Source organism: Trachurus trachurus (genome assembly GCF_905171665.1).
Source record: "Trachurus trachurus genome assembly, chromosome: 3".
Taxonomy (NCBI): domain Eukaryota; kingdom Metazoa; phylum Chordata; class Actinopteri; order Carangiformes; family Carangidae; genus Trachurus; species Trachurus trachurus.
Window position 1 is genome coordinate 12289784 of NC_139893.1, and position 24563 is coordinate 12314346.

The window sequence follows — 24563 nt, forward strand, 5'->3', positions numbered from 1 at the left end:
GCTGTTAAACTGAATCAATAACATGTTTTTTTTACTTTACAGAAGCAGCCTGTCGCCTTCACTGACCACTTTAATATCAAACTTTCAGTCCCTAGAAATCATAGCACTTCAAAGATGTGTGATCGAAACACTAGATATGAACGTTTACAGTACAAAAAAAAAAGTCCAAAGAAATAGAAAGAGAGAAAGAAAAAAAAACATTTCCTTCCTGTCATGATTTTTTCCCCGGGCGGCATGTTGATTATTTCCACCAATCAGAGCGCGTCTTGCTTTCCGCTCAGCCAATCAGAGGCCAGGAAGTTCTCACAGTGTCAGTGGGTGTGATCTCTCAGGAAGAAGCGTCAGCGAGCAATATAACAAAAAGTTTTAAGGTAAGTTTGTTTCCGACTTTAACTAAAGTTTAACCTCACGCTCAGTCTGAACGACGACACGTTTGTCTGCTCCCGAGTCTCGCAGCTGCTCGGCGGAGACTTGAACGGTTTGTTTTTGACGGTGTTTTTACGGCAGTTGTGTCTGCTGTACGTGAGCTTTTTTACCCACAGCAACCGTAGCTATAGCCCAAAACACACACTACTTACTACACTAACACGTTCACACACTCACACACACCCCAAAACCTTCATATTTTCACCTTTCTGGTGTCTTAAGGTGTGAAATGTGAAGTTTACAGAGCAGAAAAACCGCTGCACTGGTGTGAAATAAGTGAAACAAGAAGAAAGAGAGAAATCACAGTTACCTAGTGCAGGTAACTATGGTCACCTGGATTGACGTCCTGTCGTGAGGCTCCTGTTGGCCACCACTGTGTGTGTGACAGTTTTTTATTATTTACTAACTAACAAACGAGTTTCACAATACACTACTTATTGATTTTGGATACTATTTGCGGATTCTGGATACTATTTAATGTTGTTGTATGTGTAGATGTTGTATGGATAGTAGTACTATTTAATGGTGAGTTTTACAATGGGTCATGGTACAATAGGCCTATTTATTGATTTTGGATACTGTATAATCATGTTGTATGCCTTTGATTGGTCCCTATGTCTTGAGCTAGGGAGGGCAGGGGAGAGCAATGGACTAACTACTGACCCAACCCACATTATTAGTGCAACAGTTTCAACTTATTCAATGTTTTTATACTGCTCATAAATGCTAAAAGGCATCAACTCTATGGAATAATGAATCAAACCCGCTGCCAACTACTTCTCTGTTCATTAACTAATCAATTAATCTACTCATAGCCTCTCTTCTCTACAATACTAGTTGGTTTCTGAGTAAATCATACAACTTAAAGAAGTGGTGGCACATCCTGAGTTGTGGAGGAGGACAAAGTACTCAATGTTGACTTTGTTTTATGGCTCACTTCACAAAAAACACAAACACTAACGCGTTTCAGCATATGGTCTTATTCAGAGTGTTTGAGGTTTACAAATTTCTTTCCAACTATATACAGGTGCATCTCAATAAAGAATATAAGAAATTAAATACATAAAGACGTGAAACGTTTCATTCTGTGTGTAATGGATCTTCACATTTTGAATTGAATTACTGACATTAATCAACTTTTCCATGTTATTCTAATTCACTGAGATGCTCCTGTACACAGTTGAAATGAAATTTGTAAACCTGAAAACGCTGTGTGCTGAAACGCATTAGTGTTTGTGTTTTCTTATGATGTGAGCCATTAAACAAAGTCATTTTTGAGTACTTTGTCCTCCTCCACAACTCAGGATGTGCCACCACTTCTTTAAATTTTATTATTTACTCAGAAACCAACTAGTGCTGTAGAGACAAGAGAGGTTATGAGTTAGATGAATTGATTAGTTAATGAACAGAGAAGTAGTTGGCAGCCAGCGGGTCTGATTAATTTCTCCACCCGTTAGTTGACTGGTGTGTAAATGGTATTGTTAATATCGTAATAGGCTAATAACTATAATGAGTGTTGTTGATTCTGAGTGTTTTACAGTGTCCTGCACCAGCACACATGAGCTTATAAGACACTAATCAATAATCAAGAAGACCCCAAAGCAACTCATGATTTAACAGATTTTTTTTTAAGTTCAAAGGAAAACATTTCAGAGCAATCAATTTCAATCTTCTTCACAAATTGGATGTAATGATTTCCCTCTTAAATGTCATGTTTTTACTAGAAATCTAACTAAAACAAAAGTCTCCTTCTCAAATCACCAACTCACCAACAACATAAATCTGTGTTTTTACTTACTTAAATTTACTAACTTAAATAGATAATTTTACAAGTTGCTGCACAGCCAACAACAAAACAGTAATGTAATTGTAGTAATGTAAAGTAATAAATAACACGAGTCATAATAGAAAATGTGTCCAGTAATACTGCACATTGATAAACACAGATTCATATTCTTGTATTGTATTAGAAATCATTCATTAAATGTTTATATACCAATCAGAAATGCTCACTTAGAGTAAAGTGTAACCTAGAGCTGTGATCCTTTAAAGGATTGTTGCATTTTATAACACGTCCGTCCGTGTTCGTTGAAAGCTGCACGAGTGTAAAGACGTCTCCTCCTCCTCCTCCTCCTCCTCCTCCTCCTCCTCCTCCTCCTCCTCCATCCCCTGTATAATTGATTGTCTAACCTTCAGCCAAAGTCAACACAAGGCTTCAGCTGTCTTAGTTAGACAAATGTGGTGCATATTTCTAAAGTCACTGTCCTGTTTAGTGGGACGACTCCTCCTCTGTGTTTCTCTCTGCAGCTCAGCAAGAAGAAAGTCTATTAATAGATAAAGGGAATCTGAAAAAAAAAAAAAAACTAATTTTGGAAGATGCTGACTTGATTTGCCTAACACAGATGACTTGACGCCTCATATTAACTTCAGCTGAAGTTTTGAATCCACTTTTAAAGGTGTAAAGGCTGTTTTGCTTTTGTGTTGATCATTTTTTCCCGTTGTTTGGTTAACTGATTGATTATTTCAGTGTGGATCCTTTTGCCTCAAGGCGGGTGTTTCTCTTTGTGGCCAGTATGGACAGTGTGATACCAACTCTTTCTATGTACTGTATATTCAGCATATATAATATACTCTATATGAACTGGGGCACCTTAGATAATTTGTCTTCAATCAGAAATGCCACTTATTTGCTAGTCTTGTTTTCAAATGTGAGGAGATGCTTTTCTCTGATCATTATAAACAGATCATTTTGGGGTTTTGGACTGGTCGTTGGACAAAAAGATCAGTTTGAAATATGTCAGCTAGGATTCGAAAACTGTCACAGCATTGTGACATTTTATAAGACGACATGCTCCAGCACAAATAGACACTGAAATAATCATAATTTGTCCGCCTGGTGGGTGAGTTTACTTTATTTCAAGCCTAATTTACATCTGGAGCTCTCAAACAAAACAAGTCGGTGTAAAATTAAACTCAAAGATGCGATATTATTAGTTTGTTGAAGCAACTTCTTGCTGTGAATTAATTATATTTCCACCTAAATGTCAGGCGAGCTGTCCAGGGAATACTAGAGATTGTCTTTTGGCAGCAAAAGCTAAATGATATATTTTAAGCTCCTGATGATCACTTAATCCTCATACAGCTGGTGAATTAATCTCACAGTATACTTCCAGAGTACCGGTAGATAGGATAGCATATAATTACATACTGGTACTAAGTTGTGGAGATTCCTGCAGACCCAGTGGCCAGACATACTGTGTATTAGTGAAATATGAGGACATGCGTATAATCCAGCTCAGAGGATGCTCTTTCCACGCAGAGCGATGTGCATCCTGTGCATGGAGACAACACCAACCAAGAGAGACCAAGCGGGCTTCAGTGGTTCATCCAGAGCGCAGGAGTTAGGGGCTGGACTCGGGGGGGGGAGGAGGGGGGAGAGAGGAGGGGGAGGGCTGAGATTAAACATGTTTTTATGTAATGAGGGTTTCAAAGGGAGGTTGGGGTAAAAAGGATAAGGTGGAGTGAGGCCACACAACCACCACCAGGGACCACTAGGACAGAAGAAGTGGTTTAAACTCCAGGAATAAACATCATTTGGGATGTTTCTGGTCCTGGCTAACATTGGATTTAATGAGGAGGAGGTTATATGACTCATTTCCTCATCACTTTGGTGAGAAGTCATTGGAAATTGTTTCTTTCTCCGAAGGAAGTGCATAGTCCAGTATCTGATGAACAGATGTGGCTTTGTAACTGATTTGTTTCACCACTTATTTCTTCTTATTGTATTTATTATTTATTATTAATCTTTTTCATGTATGACAAACAATTTCATAGAGCCACAGGTGACGGCTTGTGTTTGAAATAGAGTTTGTCTCCACAGACAGAGTAAATTTAGTGACTTTTAATGACAGAAAGTGGACACAAGTTGAAACAATTGACTCTTTGATAACTTCGTCAATTATAATTCTAGTGATCGACCAATCAATTAATCATCAAACACATCATTACGCCCCATAGAAACCCACTGTACCTGCCTGGGTCCCTCAAAAGTCCGTTCTGAAATATTATCTAATGTGATCTTAATCTTTTGGCAGTTGGTCTTTTGGGGGTTTCAGTTTTTTTTAATCTCATAATCTGTTATGGTTATAGTATTATGTAATAATAGCACTTATAATAAAAAAAAAAAATCCTTCAACTTTGTTATAAAAGGAACAAAACCAGTACAGTCGCTCAGAATAAACTCAGGTTTATTGATCAGCCCCCTTTACAGAGGATACCGAACTGAAAGTCAAATGGGAAAGAACTTAAAAAATATATAAATAAATAAATAAAAGCCATGAAGTTATCACACGCTCATGTACACACAGTGAAGGATTAAGTCGATAGGTGTTGTAAGTGAGTTGGCTTTGAAACCTGAGAGTCAGAAAGTAGAAATCGTCCTGATTTCTCTGTGGAGGTGATGAAAAAACGACATTAGAGAGGGTGGTAACTTTTGAACCTTCAGAGGTCCCTGAGTCACAGGAGGCTTTTTAATAACTTAAAAAAACCCTTGGGGTCTTAACTTTGTAGCTGTGTGAACAGTTAATGGCTCTTTTCTCTTCAGGTTTACACAGTTCTCCATTGAGAAAACACAGATACTGTCGCAGGCCAATGACAAAAACCGGCGTGTTTAGCCCCAGTCGTCGTCGTTAATGTATGATGTTATGAAGAGGAACAAACAAAGACGGGATAATGATTCTTCTCCCAGAGGATTTTACATAAACTCTGCAGACTAATGCGTCTTTGGCTTTAACCCATGGTCGTTCTACACATTCAGTGTCTTTGCAGACTTGTGTGTTGTTGTGTCTGTTGTCGTCCAGTCTGATCACAGGAGGGTTAAACACAGCGCAGGACTCAAAAGACACAAAACCCTCAAGTACATAAACACTTTTCTCCCATCTATTACCATTCACTTTACTTTAAATAACTTATAAACATCTGAACTGAAGATGTTGACAGAATTGTTGATGCCACTGCTTATATAAAAAAAAAAGAAAATATAAATAAAAACATTTGATCACACACACACACAGACAAAGATTTTTAACCCTTGTTCTCCGTCTGTTTTCACAGAAGATGGCCGACAAGACAGTGGATCGTGGGCCGTGGACGGGCTGTGCAGTCATGTTCCTGCAGTCGCTCTGTCCCGACGTCAACCTGCTGTCGCTCTACAAAGACCAAGAGGGAAAGTTCATCGTTTTCAAAGTCATCAAGCTGACACTTCGAGGTAACGCCGCCACTCTAGTTCGTCTCTATTAGAAGCACTTAGTAGTTACATAAGTACATTTTCTTGGATGCCAATGTTTTTTGTTTGTAACACTGTACTTGACGGGTGGGTGCATAACACATTCATAAGGCATGACTCAGCGTTCATGCATCGGGTTACATTGTTACCTGTTACTTCCTGTTACACATGGAGTAACTGGGATTTCTTTTCAAAATAAAAGTCCCCTAACTGCACCTGGAAATACAAGAACAAAATACCCTGATTCAGCATTCAATTGTTCATGAAGGCCTCATAACACAGTCACGAATGCATAGTGTGTTACCCAGATGTTTTCATCAAAGTCCCTTTATCACACCTGGGACAAAATACCAACTCAGTATTTCACTACAATGGTGTAAAAAAGACTTCATTATATGTCATGTATGTGCAGAAATTATGCATTGTTTGCTTTGTTCCTGTTGCCCAAAGTTGACCAGACACCACCTGTATAGTAAAGTGACATGCAAAGTGACACCCATAAACCATCCATGAAAGGTTTACAAATAACACCTAGCCCTTATTAAGCCTTCACTGACCACATTGTAAAGTGGCGTACAAAATTACATGCAAAAGCTATTCATGAAATAGTCATAAAAATTAAAATTTTCCCTCGGGGGAGCAATTAGGGGATTTTTATTTTGAAAAAAAAATCCCATTTAGCAATGTAACTCAATGTATGAACGCTGAGTCATGCCTTATGAAGCTGTCCTGAACGCATTATGAACAGCCTATGAAAGGTCTTATCAATGGCCTGTGCACCCACCAGTCAAGTAAAGTGTTACAGTTTTTGTTTCTTAATGAGTGCTTCCCTGCTGTGGTCAGACTCTGCAGGAGGTCTGGGGGGCTACGAGATCCTGAAGGTCCACGACGCCGATCCCTTCCTGGGGGTGGAGGTGAAGTTCGTGGACGTTGCGGCGTGTCAGCAGTTCCTGGAGAGCTACAGCTCCGGCGCCGTGAGCCAGTCGCTCTGCCAACACGCCTGCCGGCTCCTCGCGCCGTCCCAAGAGTTCACAGTGGAAACGCAGCTGAAGGCCGGGACGCACATCCTGGACCTCTGTCTGGACCAGCTGGACCTGTGTCTACAGCACATCCACCTGTCACAGGTGCGCTCAGCCCCACACTGCACTCACGTTCACATCAGTAGAGAGAGTGACTGTATCCATCGCTCCTCCGTCGTCTGTAAAGTGTGTCCAAGCAAATTTCCGTCAGTACGATAAATAGTAATAAATAGTAAGTTTGTGACAGTTGAATAAATTAAATTCAACCTTTATTCCCACACTGTACAGCCTACACATGACACGATACGTAAGTTTAGTGATGGGGCCGTTCAATAATATTATGTATTCTTCGGTAACACTTTATAATAAGTACACACTATTAAGCATTAGTTAGTCATTAAATTTCACATGCTTATAGCTGAGAACTTAAAACTTTATCTATTTTTTTTCTTTTACTTTTATTTGCTCTTGCTTTTAACTCTGTTTTTAGTGTTTTGTTTGTTTTTATTCTGTCTTATGCTTCTTTCTTTTTTTTTAATGTTTTGTCTTTATGTAAAATTATTTATAAACATGAATACTCATTAGTATGTAGTTTATAAACACAGTTAAAAATGTTTTACTCATCATTTATAAGCACTAACTGTATAAACGACATACTAATGAGTATTCATGCGTTATAAATGAAGAATTCAGTATTTATTAATGCTTAACTAATGTTTAATAGTGTGTATTTATTATAAAGTGTTACCTATTCTTCTATGTTATATCATGTAATTCTACAGATGGTAATTTGCTTGGACACACTTTAGTTGGCATGGATGACCTGGTTTCTTAGAGCGTGCCATGAAGCTTAGCAATAAATGTTAAATTATTAAAAAATATAACATCCTATAATAATCACATTATTTATAAGTCGAAGCTTAGTGTTTATACTGTTTCCGACAGGTTACATAGGCTGTAAAACATCATATTGTGATAACAAGGGCAGATAGTGTGATTGTCGTTTCAGTTTGAAAGGTCATTTTTGTTTTTCATTTTCACTTTTTCATTGTGTGATTTTTGTTTAATCTTGCACTAAACAAACATACATCAAACAAACACGTCGCTTTATGTCCTGAAAATATGAGTTGTCTCTGTACTGTACTTGTTTTCATGACAGCGTTATGACACGTTTTACCTTTTATCAAAAAAAAAAAAAAAAAGGCAGCTTCTGTGATTCGGATATTGCACTTTGCCATATTGCAGTTTTGATTACACTGCGGTTAATTGTGCAGCCCTAATAGACGACACTGGAAAATGTAGGTCCCAGAGCTCAACCTCAGTGCAGCAGAGCAGCAACGGCGATAAAAGTGATCACACCTGTGATATCTATCTAGTTTAATCTAAGTGTGTGAACAAGGCTGTAAAAGAAGCTGTGAAACCACCAGAGGTTCGTCGGTGTCGCCCCGGGTTGTGTCTCACACATCACAGCCCCACACGGTCAGGAAGTGGAGAGACAGAGACAGAGACAGAGACAGAATCAAAGAAGAAACCAGAGAATCAGAATAACTTTTATTTTCAGGTAGTCGTTGTTGCAGGTACGAGGAATTTGTCTTGGTAAATCAGTGTAAGGAGCAAAGAGAAGTAAAGATTGTTAAAGTAAAGTATATAACAACTGTATTCAATCACAATAGGCTTTATGCACAGCTCCACTACTTCCTGAACTTTAGCCAGCTCCTTTATTTCCTGGAGCTGTGCATAAAGCCCATTGGATACAAATTAGCACAAAGTAAAGAAGAAAACAATAGTAGAAAAATGTGTACACTAGACAATATATACATAGAGATGTGCAGCCACATTGCAAGTTATAAAGAAGGGACTGTACATTAATAATGAAGGGATCGGTGCCTCTGACTTCATTCAAGGGGCTCAGGACGTTGCATACAAATGTGAGAGAAAAAGAAAGAAGAAAAAACACAAACAGCACAAAAGTACAAGATTAAACTTCACCAATGAACCTGAAAAAGAAAACTGATCAATATCAGCAGCTCATTGAGAGTTACAACAACTTGCTCTGGTGTGTTTCCAGTTTTCTGAGGAGGGAGGAGCCTGCGGTGTCCGGACGTTCACTCAAACATAAACATTATCTGCTCTCAGAGGGAAAATTAACCTGAATGATCCTGTTGTTCATCTTATTCAACCTGAGTGACCTTTGTCTTTTTCAGCCCGAGCGCCTGCGTGACGAGGAGATCGATCGCCTGGAGGAGCAGCTGCAGACCCAGTTCCTCGGCCCCGCGCCGCAGTCGGCCGTCATCACGCAGGAGGAGCCGTCCGTCCCCAGCAACTGCTTCAAGTTTCAGAACAAAGTGTTTGGTGAGTCAAGATTTTCATTTATTTATTTATCTCTGAGTCCTCTGCAGTGTGACCTTTACTCACCAAAAGAGTGGAGACTGAAATAGCTTCTATATCAGATCAAGATTTTTTTTTTTTCCTCCTTCAGTTTGAGATGCTTGATGCAATTTAACAGATTCATCTGAAGCCCATATTACACCCTACATCACCTCCAGTCATTTTCCAAAGCACATCATGAGGTTTTAAACTGATTTCCTGTCTTTCAGTCGACCGCTCGGTTCAGTTTAGTTCAACAATGTGTTGCAGTGAAATAGCAGCGACGAGGTTGTAATATGTGATCTGTGACAGTGAGGAGTGTTGTTGGACGTCCCTTTTCCACAACGTTCGTCTTTACCGATCGACTGACAGCGTATGAAATCGTTGCTGTCGTCAGGTGACTCTCTAATCCGACCGTTTATAAACCGATGGTCAGTCTATGGGGGAGATTAGCGGCTGCAGATAATAATGTATTTGGGCTGCATTGATTTAGGTTTGTGGAGCAGCTCATAATGAACTGTGAAATCAGCATTAACTGATGAGGCACTACAGGGTCTCGAAAGTGAATTTGATTTTCTTGTTTAATTGATTTACGGTTTTAGGTTTACATTCAGCTTCTGTCTGTCAAGGCCTCGGCAGTCCATGACATTTACAGTGTAAATGTAAACGGCCTTGGATTTATATCGCATTTTTATTAGTCTCACATGACCACTACTAGTTTCATTCAGCAATTTACACACATTCATACAGTGAATCTGCCTACGGTACATTCATGCACATTTCTATGTATCAGTCAACAGTAATCAGGGCTCCAGACTGCCTCTAAATGGAGGCATTTGTCCCTAAAATTTCAGACAGCGTAAGTACATTTTTTATCTACTTGCACATGTGCAACCAGTAAATTTACCTCTTTTTTTTTTAACAGTTTAAACGTGGAAGGGGCGACTGAAAGAATCTGTCGTCACAGGTTTCAGGCCAGTGTGTGTCAGGATCATGAATGAAGGAAATGTGAACATTTGCTTTGCAAGTTGATTCATGGTGTACGCCCCTAAATTTTCAGCTTGCGCTCCTAAAATTTTAGGTTTAAAGGGATAGTTCAACATTTTGGCAAATTGGCCCAAATGTTGCCATAATCCCTATAGTCATAGCAGTAGGTTCGTTACCTTTAATTGTTGGTGCAAGCTATTTTTAGAACGGTGGAGCAGAGCCACAAGCTGCTCAGAGCTACGCTACGGAGGCTAATGGGATTTCTTGGTTTCCTTCATCAAACTCATCAAATACACAATCCAACAACTCCAAAACGCTCTGGTGGACAAGTTGTGACCTGCACATTCACCACGCAATGAGATAATAACAGAATGTTATGAGAAAAAGTTGTTTTCAAGGCAAATGCAGAGACTGCTTGCCGAAAAACTGCCCCCTACACCAGCGGTTTTGCATGAATTTACCTCTAAAACAACTCTGTCTCGTAATGTTCCATTACAATCTCATAGCGTGGTGAATGTGCAGGTCACAACTTGTCCACGAGACCTTGTTGGATTGTGTATTTTATGAATTCGAGGTTCAAGGTTCAAGAAATCTTTATTTTCCCCGGGGGGGCAATTTGCAGTGCAGCCGCGCGAGCAGCAAAACAACAGTAAAATACAGTTACACAACGATGACATGGAACTAATAATCAAAAGAACGACGATGGAATACACAACAAAGACACGGGACAACAATTGACAATCATCAATCAAAGTGCAACAGTGCAACACTGGATAAAAACAGAGAGAGTTAAAGTGACCACAGTGCTAATCAGTTGTTAAGAGGACCAATGGCCACTGGAACCCAGGATTTTTTAAATCTATTTGCCCTGCATCTCGGCACATGAAATTATTTGATGAGGGAAACCAAGAAATCCCATGAGCCTCCGTAGCGTAGCTCTGAGCAGCTCACAGCTCTGCTCTGCCGTTCTAAAAATAACTTGCACCGACAATTAAAAGTAACAAACCTACTCCTAAAACTATAGGGATTATGGCAATGGGCCCATTTGCCAAAATGTTGAACTATCCCTTTAAGGGGCGACTGTGCTCCTAGTAAACCTCACGTTAACTTTGTTGTGTGGGATTCATGAATTGATGACAGGAATGTGGGGAAATATACCATTAGATTTATATTCACTGACATTTTTTAGGTGCATTTAAAGAGGAACTGTGCAAGTTCGGTCACTTTTCCGCTGTTTTGCTAACACTCCTTCCCTGCCATGTGCATTTGTTTTCAACGAAGAGGGCAAGAAAGCTATGGAGTGGTGGATAACGTTGTATATCAATGTTCCAACTTGTATATTTGTGTAGTTTAATCTGTCGTAAACAAGAGATTTTGGGTTATGGGTGGGTGCGTTTGTTGAGACGAGATCTTGCAGCGTTGGTTTTCAGTCAAGAGACGCAATAAGTGACACACGCGTAGAAGACGGAGAGCCTCCATTCTCCAAGCCATTTATTAAACCATCACAATTACTCCAAAGCTGTTTAATTAAGGTACAAAATGTAGCATAATTAAGATACAAATCCTGCATCCTGTTCTTCTCTAAGCAGCAAATATTAGGTCAGGTTGCACGCCGCCACCACGAGAGCTCAAATGTGTGATGCCTCTGCGCTCTATGTGCTGTCTGCCCACACTGTCCTATCCAGTGAAGACGTGAAATAAAAGAAACCGCACTTCAAATATAATGATGTTCGTCTGCCTCTGTGCCAATTATTCCCTGCACTGCATGATAATACGTCAGTGTTGTGTTTGTTCCGCTGTCCCCAAGTGGCTCTGATGCTTTTGTTCATGGATAAAAACTGCTGCTACTGTAACGTGGGCGCCACTGTAGGAAATCTGTTAATGTCCTTCAAGGTTAAGGTCTATAAGTCTGCTGCCATTTATGCTGGGAAGTGTTTACCATTTAGACATTCAATCACTGTCATCTTTAATCCCAATTATGTCGGGCTTACATTAAATGTTTCTGTTGTTTTCTCCGTCCTTTTCACCCCGTGACCCGCCGTCAGAGGACCGGATGCTGACGGGGGCAGACGTTCAGAGCTTTTCCAACGGAGTGGGCCGTCAGTGGAAACACGTAGGGAGGGCCCTGGGGAAGAGCTGCCGCGCCCTGAAGGGCCCGGCCATCGACAACCTGGCCTACGAGTACGAGAGAGAAGGGCTGTATGAGCAAGCCTATCAGCTGCTGAGCCGCTTCATCCAGGCGGAGGGGAGAGCAGCCAAGCTGAGCCGGCTGGTCAAAGCGCTGGAGGACTGCAAACTGACCAGCCTGGCTGAAAACATACTGGACATGTAACCACCAGAGTCAACACACAACTCTGTCGCCTTTTTTGTTTTTGTGTGTGTGTGTGTGTGTTTGTGTGAGTCTCCGTGTTTGTGTGAGTCTCCTCCCTGCACGAGGAGGAGGAGGAGGAAGAGGAGGAGGAGGAGGTCGACTGGTCCTTCCTGCTTTTATATACGAATGTGTTTGTCCTCGATTGATTGTCATCCTCACGTTTAAAATCATTCCTCTACATGTGTGTGGGAGTGTGGAAGTGTGTGTGTGTGTGTGTGTGTGTGTGTGTTGGGTGGGATGCAACATCTGTGTGAGGATTGAGTGGTGTGATTTTCTTTCTTTTTTTGTTTTTTTGCTTTTCAATGACTAGTATTATTGATTATTGTTTTCATTTAGATGAAATTATCTGTTATCACTGTTTAAAAAAAAGAAAAGACGCTGTCCCGAGTTTAAAGCACTGTATAAACGGTCGTGTACCTCCTTTTTATTTCTGCTTTAAAAGTCCATTTACACAAGAAACAAGTCGGATCTTGTTACTAATGAGTGAACAACTGAAGGTTATTGATTGTTTTTTCTACAAAATGGGTTCATACAAATTAAATGGTTGTAAAAAAAAAAAAAAAAAGTGTTCATGTTTGTGTTTGATGCATTAGTGTAATTAAAATGAAAACATAATTTTGTCAAATTTCCCTCAGGTATAATTTAGTGTTAATCTCCTCCCGGCCCACCATCGCTCCCCGTCCGTCCGTCGCTCCCCCACACGTGCACCAGCTCATATGATTGAACTGCTGATTACTGATGATGTGTGTGTGTGTGTGTGTGAAAGCTTCAGGGCAGAAAGGTGGAGGTTGGAGCATAGGTGTGTGTGTGTGTGTTGTGAGGTTTTATCTCTGCCTGGTCGTCAATGAGCAGATTCACTGATGGATCAAGTCTCCAATGCCGGTTTCATTCAGAGACCACCACGCTGTTGTGAAAAAAAAAAAAAAAAGCCCAACCCCCATTTTTACTCCACTTGACCGTGTCCGTCCAGATGTGATGTGTGGATTAGAAGCTTTTATCACACACAAACACTTATTTCTGCTGCATGGTCCGACCGCTGCCCCCAGAGTGGACACACACACACACACACAGTTTTATAAGTTGTCATAAATACACACACATCTCAGTTAATATATCAGCTGTAACCAGGGCTGTAACTACCACTGAAGAGACGAACGACGGTGACAGATTTCTAACGTCATAATCTACCAGGCTGTGGTCGATTATGACTTCATTATATTTAATATTTATGCAAATGTTGCACTTTGTTTTTTCTCTCTCTCTCTCTCTCCACATATAACACATCATGCTGCTCGGAGGAGATGCTACTAAATATAGACTTGTTTTAACTCATGTTTTACATCTGTTCCTAAACCCATGATAGTTTTTTTCCCCTCATTATTCACAACAGGATTCCCTATATACATTATTTTTTTAAAGGATGTTATCTATTATTATCATTATTATTATTCATCAGCCACATAATAGAGAGTTTTATTTGTGTCTTCTTGCAGTGTCCACAACTTAAGACTTACAATTATTAATAGAAAAGTAAAAGAGAGCGGTCCCCCATCTCATCTGAGACACCTGTCCCACTCCCCCATTTTATGTCCTCATTTCCTGGGAGGTGGCTCATCACAACTATGAATATTTAAAACATATTTTTAAACAGTTATTCTCCAGTTCAATGATATTAATGATAATAATAACCAAACTAAATATGCAAAAATGGCTCTAATACCACTTATACTGCTCTTAAATTAACATCCTATCACTGTTACATTCGTCAAACTAACAATAAGGTGCAAGTCTTTAATGATAACTTGACTAAATTTAATGTCAATTAATTTACATCGTACGATATAGGTTGCAAGATTGCTAAATTCTCAATAGATTAATAATATTTTTGTTTGCCTGTTTTCTTTTTACAGCTGCTATTTTGAGGGATTTTGGCATGAAAAGCAGTTCAGAGGTGAGATGATTACTGGATCAAAACAAAACAACTACAACATGCAGGCTACAGATATTTATTGTACTCTGCATTTAGGACTCTTCTATTAGCTACATGTGAACTCTGAAATATATAAAAAGTCATTCATGTGGTGAAGGAAAAATGTTTATTATCTCTTTCTGTGTTTTCAGGCTGTTATAGGCTGCAAGATTGCTAAATTCTCAATAGATAAATCATATTTTTGTTTGCCTGTTTTCTTTTTACAGCTGTATTTGGGCATGAAAAGCAGTTGTGAGATGATTACTGGATCAAAACAAAACAACTAGGCTACAACATGCAGACTACAGATATTTATTGTAGCCTACTCTGCATTTAGGACTTTAGCTACATGTGAACTCTGAAATATATAAAAAGTCATTAATGTGGTGAAGGAAAATGTTTATTATCTCTTTCTGTGTTTTCAGGCTGTTATAGGCTGCAAGATTGCTAAATTCTCAATAGATAAATCATATTTTTGTTTGCCTGTTTTCTTTTTACAGCTGTATTTGGGCATGAAAAGCAGTTGTGAGATGATTACTGGATCAAAACAAAACAACTACAACATGCAGGCTACAGATATTTATTGTAGCCTACTCTGCATTTAGGACTCTTCTATTAGCTACATGTGAACTCTGAAATATATAAAAAAGTCATTCATGTGGTGAAGGAAAATGTTTATTATCTCTTTCTGTGTTTTCTTTTTTTTTTTTTTTTTTTGAATATTTTATTTTCACTTTTTTACATTTTTTACAAAAAATAGAAGGAAGAAAAAAAACAACACAAAAACCTACATACAAAATAGACATACACCACCTGACATTGTTAAATGAAATAAATGAAGTAAGAAAAGTAAAGACAAAGGCTATATGAGGATATATACTATAAGCAAAGTCGTCCAGTGCCTTCTGTCTCAAAATACCATCAGGGGTATGAATAGATCTTTCTGTGTTTTCTAAAGTAGAATAAAAGGAGTGGACCAAAAATAACTCCATTAAAACAGGTAGCAATTAAACCAAAACTGTGTAGCCTATATAAAATCTTTAGTTTTTTTCTCTTGTATGGCCTAAATTTACCTATAAATATTCATCTTATATATAAATAAATAATGTTTCTATAGATGACTGTGCTGTGCAGCAGACTGCCACTGAGCGCTGACAGGAGGAGGAGGAGGAGGACATCTTCATCTCCTCCCATGTGAAGTCGAGTCTCTCTCCGCTGTGAATAATGTTTCACAGGCCGTGATTAAACCTCGGCTGCTCTGACGTCAGCCAGATTGTCTGCGGTAGGTAGGTGAGTGAGTCTCGCGCGGACACGGACTCACTGCCTCCTCCTCGTGCTCTCGCGCCCCTCCTCGCGGGGCCTCCTCCTCCTCCTCCTCCTCTTCTTGCGTGCGTGAACACATACGATGAAATCGCTCGCGCTCGCCGCCGCCGCCGCTTCTGTCATCATCATCATCACCAGCGCCGCCCTGTAGAAGAGAGAGAAGAGGAGATAGAGAGAGAGAAGAGAAGAGAAGAGAAGAGAGATAGAGAGAGAGACACCCCCTCCCCACCTAACAACAACCCCAACCCCGTAGGCTCGAGCACAGCACAGCACAGCACAGCGCAGCGACCCCACCCCCCAACCCCCTCTGCTCTGAGAAGAGAGGGGACGACGGATAGAGAGAGAGAGAGAGAGAGAGAGAGAGAGAGAGAGAGAGAGAGAGAGAGAGACTCGCACTCATCAGAGTCACGGAGAGAAAAAGAAAGAGCGGCTCTGGATCTCGGCTCTTGTGCTGCCCTCAATCCGGTGTGGGGCCTAATGCTGTAGCAGCTACACACACCGACCGACCGACCGACCGCGCTGCGCCGAGCCGAGCCGAGCCGCGACGCGCACACACACACACACACACACACACACACTGCTGCTGCGCGCTGATTGATTGGACGGAGAGAGAGAGAAGACACTAGCAGTAGCAGGGGACCGGGATCGAGACCGGGCGGACAGCAGCAGCAGCAGCAGCAGCTCTAGCAGCAGCTCTAGCAGGGCGCAGCGGAGCGACGACGACGGGATTGTTCATCCGCCTGGAAACATGGGATGTACACTGAGCGCCGAGGAGCGCGCAGCTCTGGACCGCAGCAAGGCCATCGAGAGGAACCTGAAGGAGGACGGGCAGGAGGCGGCCAAGGACGTCAAGCTGCTGCTGCTCGGTAAGAGAACAGCCTTTTGCTTTGCTTTGCTGCTACACCTCCTCTTGCACAGTCTCCTCTTGCACCTCCTCCTCCTCCTGCAGCGCCGCTATAGCTATACGGTGCTGGCTGCATGGGGCGGAGGTGCCGCTGCCGCTGCCGCTGCCGCTGCTGCTGCTGCTGGTGCTCTCCGTGGTACTGATTTCTCTTCTTGCTGCTGCTGCCGGTCGGTGGCTCTCTTATCTTCACTCACTCACTCACTGTGCCCTCTCCGTTTCTCCCTCTCCCTCTCCCCCCCCCCCCCATACAGGCGGCGGAGAGTCCGGCAAAAGCACCATCGTCAAACAGATGAAGTGAGTGTCTTTTTATTTCATTATTATTATTGCAACCATTTACTCGCTCAGAGCTACCACGGTTCAAGGGGGAAAGAAAAAAAAAAAAAAAAAAAAAAAGGCCCCAGATTGCGCCTCCCTCCCTCCCTCCTCCTCCTCCTCCCTTATCTGTGCTACTAAGGCAGGTTGGTTGAGCCGCCATGTTTCGAGAGGCCGTAGCCCCGGAGGAGGAGGTGCCGGTGACTCGAGCAGACAGACAGACAGAGAGAGACAGAGAGAAGGAGAGAGGGAGACAGGGAGGAGGGAGGAGGCCGCACCGGTGCGTCCCAGGGCGCTGTTCAATGCCCCGGTGCTGAAATGTGGTTAACGAGGGTTTGACTCGACTACAGGGAAATGTGCGACTGGGGGATATGTGGGTGTTGTTCCTCTCTCTCTCTCTCTCTCTCTCTCTCTCTCTCTCTCTCTCTCTCTCTCTCTCTCTCTCTCTCTCTCTCTCTGTGTATGTGTGTGTTTGTGTGTGAATTACAGTGAGGTCACTACAGCTCCATTAGTGAATACCTCTGCTTTTAATCTTAATGGCTTTAAGTGCCCGATATCGCCGGGAGTACTTTGCCTATAAAGCGGATTTACGCAGAAATATGGCTTCTAAAACCGCATCTAAACCCCCCCTCCTCTGTCTAAGCTAAATCACTCTTTGATGTTTTTTTTTTTTTTTTTTTTTTAAATCACTGTTGTTGTTTTCTCTAAACCTCTTAGTTAAGTTTCTAGATGTTTCAGTCAGAAAGGAGCCCGGTCCATTGTATATTTTGTCCTAGGAAGCATCTCTATCCCTCTCTCTATCTCTCTCTGTGTCTCTTTCTGCCTCCATCCATCCCCGGCCTGCACTGCACCGACTGCGCCCTATAGCTGCTGCCTCCTCCTCCTCCTCCTCCTCCTCCTCTTCCTCTTCCTCTTCCTCCTCCTCCTCCTCCTCCTGCTGCTTCTCTTCGTCTTCTTGCCTTCACCTCATTACCCTCCCCGTGGTCTCTGGTTGTCCATAACTCAGTGGCTTTGCCCTGCAAGATATAGTGTTTACAAACACTCCTCATGGTTTGTTTTAGGAGCAGATGGATTGGGTTTTTTTTTTTTTTTTTAACTACACACTGCAGGTCGTAAAGTTTAGGTATTGGATGGTGAATTTAGTCTCTCATCATCATCATTATCATTATCATCATCATCATCAGAGCATCACATGCTGGTCCAGAGTTTAATGTGTTTGATCCAGTCCTGGCTGAACTACACCTGATATGACTTTAGTTTCGTGGCGTTGTGGTTGTGAAAAAGAGGAAAAAATGAACCTGAAAAACTATTTAAAATAAAAGAAAAGAAAGAAAAGAAGCTGTGATAATCAACGCAGCATCACATCAGCTGGAGAAGATGGAGGAGACAACTTCACCGACGGAGGGTGTGTGTGTGTGTAGTACTCGGTACTTAACCATGCTCGTCAGTTGCAGCTGCAGAAATGTCAGGGCGTCTATTTTTAACACTTTTCAGACTGTGATTGGTCAGGGAAGTTTTCATCCACCACCACCGCCGCCGCACGTCCGTCCGTCGTCCGTCCTGTATATGTGGAGCCGACCGAGGCGGGGATGATAAGTGCATGCAATTAAAAATTAATCTGCAACTATCTTGATCATCTATTAATCGTTGAAGCCGTTTGTTAAGCAGAAGTGGCAGAAACTCACATGTTCAATGTGGATATTTACTGTTTTTGATGACGTCTGTTGTGAAATGTCATGGTGGGCAAACGATTAATCGAGAAAATAACCTTCAGATTAATCGATAATGAACGTGTAGCTGTGTGTTAGTCGCAGCCTGACCTGTATTATTAATCTAAACCTCTGTCTTTTGGCTTGTGAGGCTCATTCACTTATCATTTACCCTAATTACATGCGTTCCCCCAAGGAAAACGTTCAGCGGAGGTGGTAAAACCTGAACATTTGTCACAGTTACACTGAGTTGATCAATTGATTAACTGATTGACAGAGAGTTGCTTGAATTCTTAATTGTTTTAAAGCAAAAAATACCAAATATTTGCTGCTTTTTGCTGCTTTAATGTGACGACTGGGTGATTTTCTTCATCACATATGATGAACTGAACGGATATCTGTATGTTTTTGAACTCCTCCGACACCCGAGTGTGGTCGACCTTGGCTATAAAAAAACTTTTTATCCTCCAACGCTGAGAGGAAGAGGTAAAAAATCAGCATCCCTTACTGATTTTCCTCATCAATCATTGATCAATTGGGGATTGATTGATGAGAAAGGAAGCAAAGAGAAGCTGGTGAAGTTTATATTCAGGAAGATGCGACTGTAGATTTTCTTTAGTGCACGTGAGGTCAGTGTGAGGAGGGGGAAGAGGGGGTCATAGGTGGATAATTAATGTTGCAGAGATTATCAGGAGTTTAAACTGCGTTGTACTCAATGTAACAGTAGAGTCCTCTTGTGTAGTGTGTGATTGATTAGTGCTCTGTCTGGTTCCACTCCATCGCCCGTCATTAATTATAAATGGCCTAAATATCACATTACTGTCCAAGTACAGATCACAGACTGAGAACGTGATCAATTTGTGTCCCATTACACACTGACACACTTTAAGATGCATTTTAGGCTGAGATGGAAGAAGAGGAGAGAGAGAGAGAGCACTTAAGGATGTGTTGTGTGTGTCAAGAGCTCACTGATCCATCAAAAACATGTGGGGCTTTTATTTTGAAAGGGGAATTGTTTAGATCTTCAGGAACATATGGACATATGTGCTTTTTTTCTCTTTTTTTTCCTGTTTTGTCCGAGCTTGTGTTAATATCTGTGTGCGCTCGCCAGGATTATCCATGAAGATGGCTTTTCTGGGGATGACGTGAAGCAGTATAAGCCCGTGGTCTACAGCAACACCATCCAGAGCTTGGCGGCCATCCTCCGAGCCATGGACTCGCTGGGCATCGAGTTTGCAGACAAGGATAGAAAAGTTAGTCTCATCTTTTTTACTCTAATGTATCCCCCTGAACTCAACCTTCAACAAAAAAACAAAAAAAAACTAGAGGTTAAAATGTGTTTTCAGGAGAATTTAAGATCCCGTTGCTATAAATCCCAACATCTGTGTGGGTTTAGATGTTCAGTTGTTGAGTGAAAAAAGCCACAACATCATTACATCAGATAACAAACATACAGATATAACTCCACTCCCGACCTCTGTGACCTCTTATCTTCAATGTGTTTTGTCCAGGCGGATGCTAAGCTGGTGTGTGATGTGGTCAGTCGTATGGAGGACACGGAGCCGTACTCTGCAGAGCTTCTCACCGCTATGAAGCGCGTATGGACCGACGCCGGGACTCAGGAGTGTTTCAACCGCGCCCGGGAATACCAGCTCAACGACTCTGCTCAATAGTGAGTAGAGCCCCTCTCTCCTCGTTTCTTGCTCTATAAGAAGAACTGTAAAATTGTATTGGTAACTATGATTAACTCCTGTTTCATCTTTGACTCTCTGGCTGCCAATGAAAAGTTTAAATGAAACAAGAAACAAAACCAGAGCAACAACATCAACGACCTTCCCTTCCAGTCCACAGCAGCACACACGTTATTGATCTTCCCTCCCTCTTGTCACCAGCTACCTGGACAGCCTAGACCGGATCGGGGCGGCCGACTACCAGCCCACAGAGCAGGACATCCTGAGAACCCGAGTGAAGACCACCGGCATCGTCGAAACCCACTTCACCTTCAAAAACCTACATTTCAGGTAGCAAGCGAGCGGAGAGTCGCCTTTTGTTGATTCAGGGATTACAGCTCAACGGTCTGAACTGACTTTTTTTTTTGTGTTGCTTTTTCCTTTTTCTCCCCCGGCCTCCAGGCTGTTTGATGTGGGAGGTCAGAGGTCAGAGAGGAAGAAGTGGATCCACTGCTTTGAAGATGTGACGGCCATTATCTTCTGCGTGGCGCTGAGCGGATACGACCAGGTGCTCCATGAAGACGAAACAACTGTAAGTGTGACTCGACTTCTGCTTGACCTCAGCGACACCGGGTTAACGGTCTTTTTTTTTATTGTACTGAAGCAATGGTACATTACAGAATGATATCATAGAAAAGAACAAAATATACACAATGTATATTGCAAATATATATAACGCCAGGGGTATGACCGATACAGAATGGAAATTAAATAAAGATGGTGCAAAACATAGAAAATGATTATGATACTGTACATTAGGATGTTAATAATGAAAACATTGAATTTGGAGCACACATCTATCGTCTTTATAGCTTTTGTCGTAAAAAACATTGAATTTGGAGCACACATTTATCGTCTTTATAGCTTTTGTGTTGCAAAAGGTAGTTATTCAATCTCTTTTTTAAAGACACAGAAAGAGGGTTTCACTTTTAATTTTAAAATGTCTAAATTTGACCGTTTTCATTGAAATTGATGCCAGCGTCTCTCTCCTGGGGAGAAAACAGACCATTTCTGGTGCGTGTTGTTTGACTTTGGCCTCGGTGGAGATGTGCACTTAGTCTAGTTCATTTATAGGTCATTTTAAAGTTTCTTTTCCTGCCGTATACATTACATTGTGTGTTTTATGTCAGGAGCTGAAAGGAAAAACCCTCTCAGATTGTGTTTATTTGTTTTGTTTCTCACTGATGTTAAATAAAAATCCAACATTGGACAGATAAACCTGCCACATCATCAAAAACCGCACCGCACCGTATCAGTTGCTGTATCAGTCCGGCTGTAAAAAGCTGCTGTGCGGCGTCTCTACAGCTCCGTCTCCCATCGCTGTAACACTAACCTCATTGTTTCTCTTCCTGCAGAACCGCATGCATGAGTCGCTCATGCTGTTCGACTCCATCTGCAACAACAAGTTCTTCATCGACACCTCCATCATCCTCTTCCTCAACAAGAAGGATCTGTTCGCTGAGAAGATCAAGAAGTCGCCGCTGACGATCTGTTTTCCAGAATACACAGGTGAGCGAGTCGCTGCGTGCACACACACTATGGCAAGCGGATTTAACATTTAAAAGCTAAGTTAATTGACTATCCGGAATTAACATTGTAGATATCAACAACGTCTTTCTGACTTATCGTAACTACATTTTGAATAGTTGGATTTTTCATTCACGATATCTGTAATTCAGTTTTGCCTCTAGTCAAAAAGTACATTTCAGATCCACAACTACATTCTTCCTAGGACAAATGACATCACTTTTGCCATTACAGACATCTACAACGTCATTTCGCCTAGTCAAAACTTAATTTAAGATATCTGAAAAGGAACATGTAGATATCTTTAATTGAGGTGAATTAAAGATATCTTGAACTGGAATTACGACTAGTCAGAATCAAATTGTAGATATCTCAAACTGGAATTAGTACTAGTCGTAATTCATTTAGAGATATCCATAATTCACATAGCGGATATCTGCAACTTAATTGTAGATATCTGTAATGACAAACCCCATACACATGAATGGCAAAAGTGACGTCATTTTGTCCTAGGAAGAACGTAGTTGTGGATATCTGAAATAACAATTGTGGATAGGAAGAATGTAGTTGCGGATATCGGAAATATTCTTTTTGACTAGGCAAAACTGAATTACAGATATCTGACTGCAACACATATCCAGCCGGCTTTTAAATGTTAAAATGGCTTGCCACACACACACAGCCACACGCCGACGATCGACTCCTCCTTCATGGCGTCACATCTCTGGTCTCTTCTCTGTTTTTCTCTGCAGGTGCTAATACTTACGACGATGCTACTGCACATATTCAGGTTCAGTTCGAGAGTAAGAACCGCTCTCCCAACAAGGAGATCTACTGTCACCTGACCTGTGCCACAGACACAGGAAACATCCAGGTAGTGTTTGATGCCGTCACTGACATCATTATTGCAAACAACCTTAGAGGGTGTGGCTTATACTGAGGCCTGGCCAAGCACAGAGGTTGTCATGGAGAGTATGAGGTGTTAATAATGATAATTTTGATGATACTTAAACACATAAATATGTAATTCTACACGTCCAAAATGGACCCAAAGAGCTGCCGTCAGACACCACACTGGATTATTGCCATGATTTCTTCCCTTCCTCTCATTTTGATTTCAGTACTATACAACCCCCGAGTTTTTTTGTCATATCAAAATGTGTTTTTGAGCTGAATGTTTCTCTTTTATTTTCTTTTTCTTCTTCTTATTCTTTTTTTTTTGTTTTGTTTTGTTGTTATTGTTGATGAATGTGTCAACAATTGGGAAGAAAAACAGAAGCGGCAGCACCAGAGGTTTTTTTATTCAGCTCGAGTCTTGTTTTGCAAAAAAAAAAAAGGAAAAAATATAAAACCTCAGCGCCGGCCGAAATACATCACGAGGAGTGTGCACTGTCATTTTTAAGCACAACGTGGAATATTGTCCCATTCTTTATGTGACATTTTTTTAAAAATGTGCAAGTCTCGAGGCGTTTATAATCTGTCCTGAATACAACCTCTGGTGCTCCGTTTGAAGAAGCTGCTGTGTGTGTGTGAAGGTGGAGATGATGATTCTTGATGTTGGGGAGGTGCTGTACTCGTGGCTGAGGCAGGGTCATGGTTTTGAAAGAAGGAGGCTATTTTAACTTTCAGAAGGGACAAAGCTCCCCTCTCCTTCAGTCCCACACATGACTGAGTAGCCTGCAGGTCTGTTCCACTCTCTCTCGCTTTCTCTTTTACTTTAAAACACTATGAAAGAGACGATTCTTCTGTTCAGAGTTGGCCGCCCCATTGCCACCGGCCACCTCCTGTACCCTGAGGAAAAACGCCTATCAGCCAATGATATCTCAAATAAACTAAAAAAAAAAAAAAAAAAAAAAACACATAGAAAAAAAATAAATAAAAAATCATATCGGTGCCAACCATCTGAGAACGACAGATCGGAAAAAAACGACAGGGGATTAGGATCAGAAATCATAGCTCACTCTATCAACTAATATTATTTAAGTAAGAGATATAACATTTTATGATCATCGAATGATTTAATTATTTAACCCTCATGCCCTACATGCCTCCTCCTACCTCCTGAAAAAATCCCGTGCCACATATTTATTTCCTGTCATGAGAAAACTGGGGAGGGGGGGGAAAGGGGGCGGGGGGAGACGGACACACGATACCTGTCTACGGTTCAAAAGAGGGTAGAGATAAAGAAAACAAAAAAACAAAAAGCAGCCACCCTCCAACGACATCTTGTTCTCTGTGTGGTGCTTTTTACCCTTCGATGTGAATCTGTGTAGAAATAGAAAGACTGCACGAGGAGGAGAACAATGTTATTTAAAGGCAGCGGGTGGGTGGGAGGGAGGGAGGGTGGTGGTGGTGGGGAGTTGGTTTGTTTTTACACACCCTCTTCTCCTCTGATCAGAAAACAGGGAACCATTATCCCCCCCTCCCCTCCCCTCCCCTCCCATCCTCCCCCCTCTCCCCTCTCCCCCTCCTCCCCCTCCTCCGTCTGTCACATTTCTCTTTTCACAGAGAAACAAAGTACAGCTCTCCATTTTCACCTGTGCACCCAGAAATTCATCTTCCCATCCCTGTATACTCTTCTTACCCATCACATATCAGCCCCCCCATCCCCCTCCCCCCCTCATATCCTCCTATC

The 24563-nt window shown here is 41.5% G+C and overlaps 2 protein-coding genes across 3 annotated transcripts; both read left to right on the forward strand.

Moving 5' to 3' along the window:
* Positions 1-298: 298 nt before the first annotated feature.
* Positions 299-12974, forward strand: tradd (tnfrsf1a-associated via death domain). 2 transcript variants are annotated; one of them, XM_083996060.1, is made up of 5 exons: positions 299-371; positions 5539-5692; positions 6554-6834; positions 8934-9081; positions 12129-12974. In XM_083996060.1, the coding sequence occupies exons 2-5, from the start codon at positions 5542-5544 to the stop codon at positions 12413-12415; spliced, it is 867 nt and encodes a 288-aa protein (XP_083852186.1). In that variant the 5' UTR covers positions 299-371; positions 5539-5541; the 3' UTR covers positions 12416-12974. The 2 variants fall into 2 exon arrangements, with proteins under 2 accessions (XP_083852186.1, XP_083852187.1); XM_083996061.1 differs by lacking the exon at positions 299-371 and adding an exon at positions 498-518.
* Positions 12975-16494: 3520 nt separating this feature from the next.
* gnao1b (guanine nucleotide binding protein (G protein), alpha activating activity polypeptide O, b) lies at positions 16495-22868 on the forward strand (the record flags this gene model as incomplete). Its single annotated transcript, XM_083993086.1, has 8 exons — positions 16495-16612; positions 16902-16944; positions 19783-19924; positions 20183-20343; positions 20564-20692; positions 20804-20933; positions 21757-21910; positions 22681-22868. The coding sequence occupies 8 exons, from the start codon at positions 16495-16497 to the stop codon at positions 22866-22868; spliced, it is 1065 nt and encodes a 354-aa protein (XP_083849212.1).
* Positions 22869-24563: the final 1695 nt, after the last annotated feature.

What these genes read in the sequence shown, in the direction of transcription:
- tradd (XM_083996060.1), top strand. Translation starts at nt 5,542, where the DNA reads ATGGCCGACAAGACAGTGGATCGTGGGCCGTGGACGGGCTGTGCAGTC. An exon ending in AGCACATCCACCTGTCACAG is followed by an intron (nt 6,835 to 8,933) that starts GTGCGCTCAGCC and finishes TGTCTTTTTCAG; the next exon opens with CCCGAGCGCCTGCGTGACGA. An exon ending in GTTTCAGAACAAAGTGTTTG is followed by an intron (nt 9,082 to 12,128) that starts GTGAGTCAAGAT and finishes ACCCGCCGTCAG; the next exon opens with AGGACCGGATGCTGACGGGG.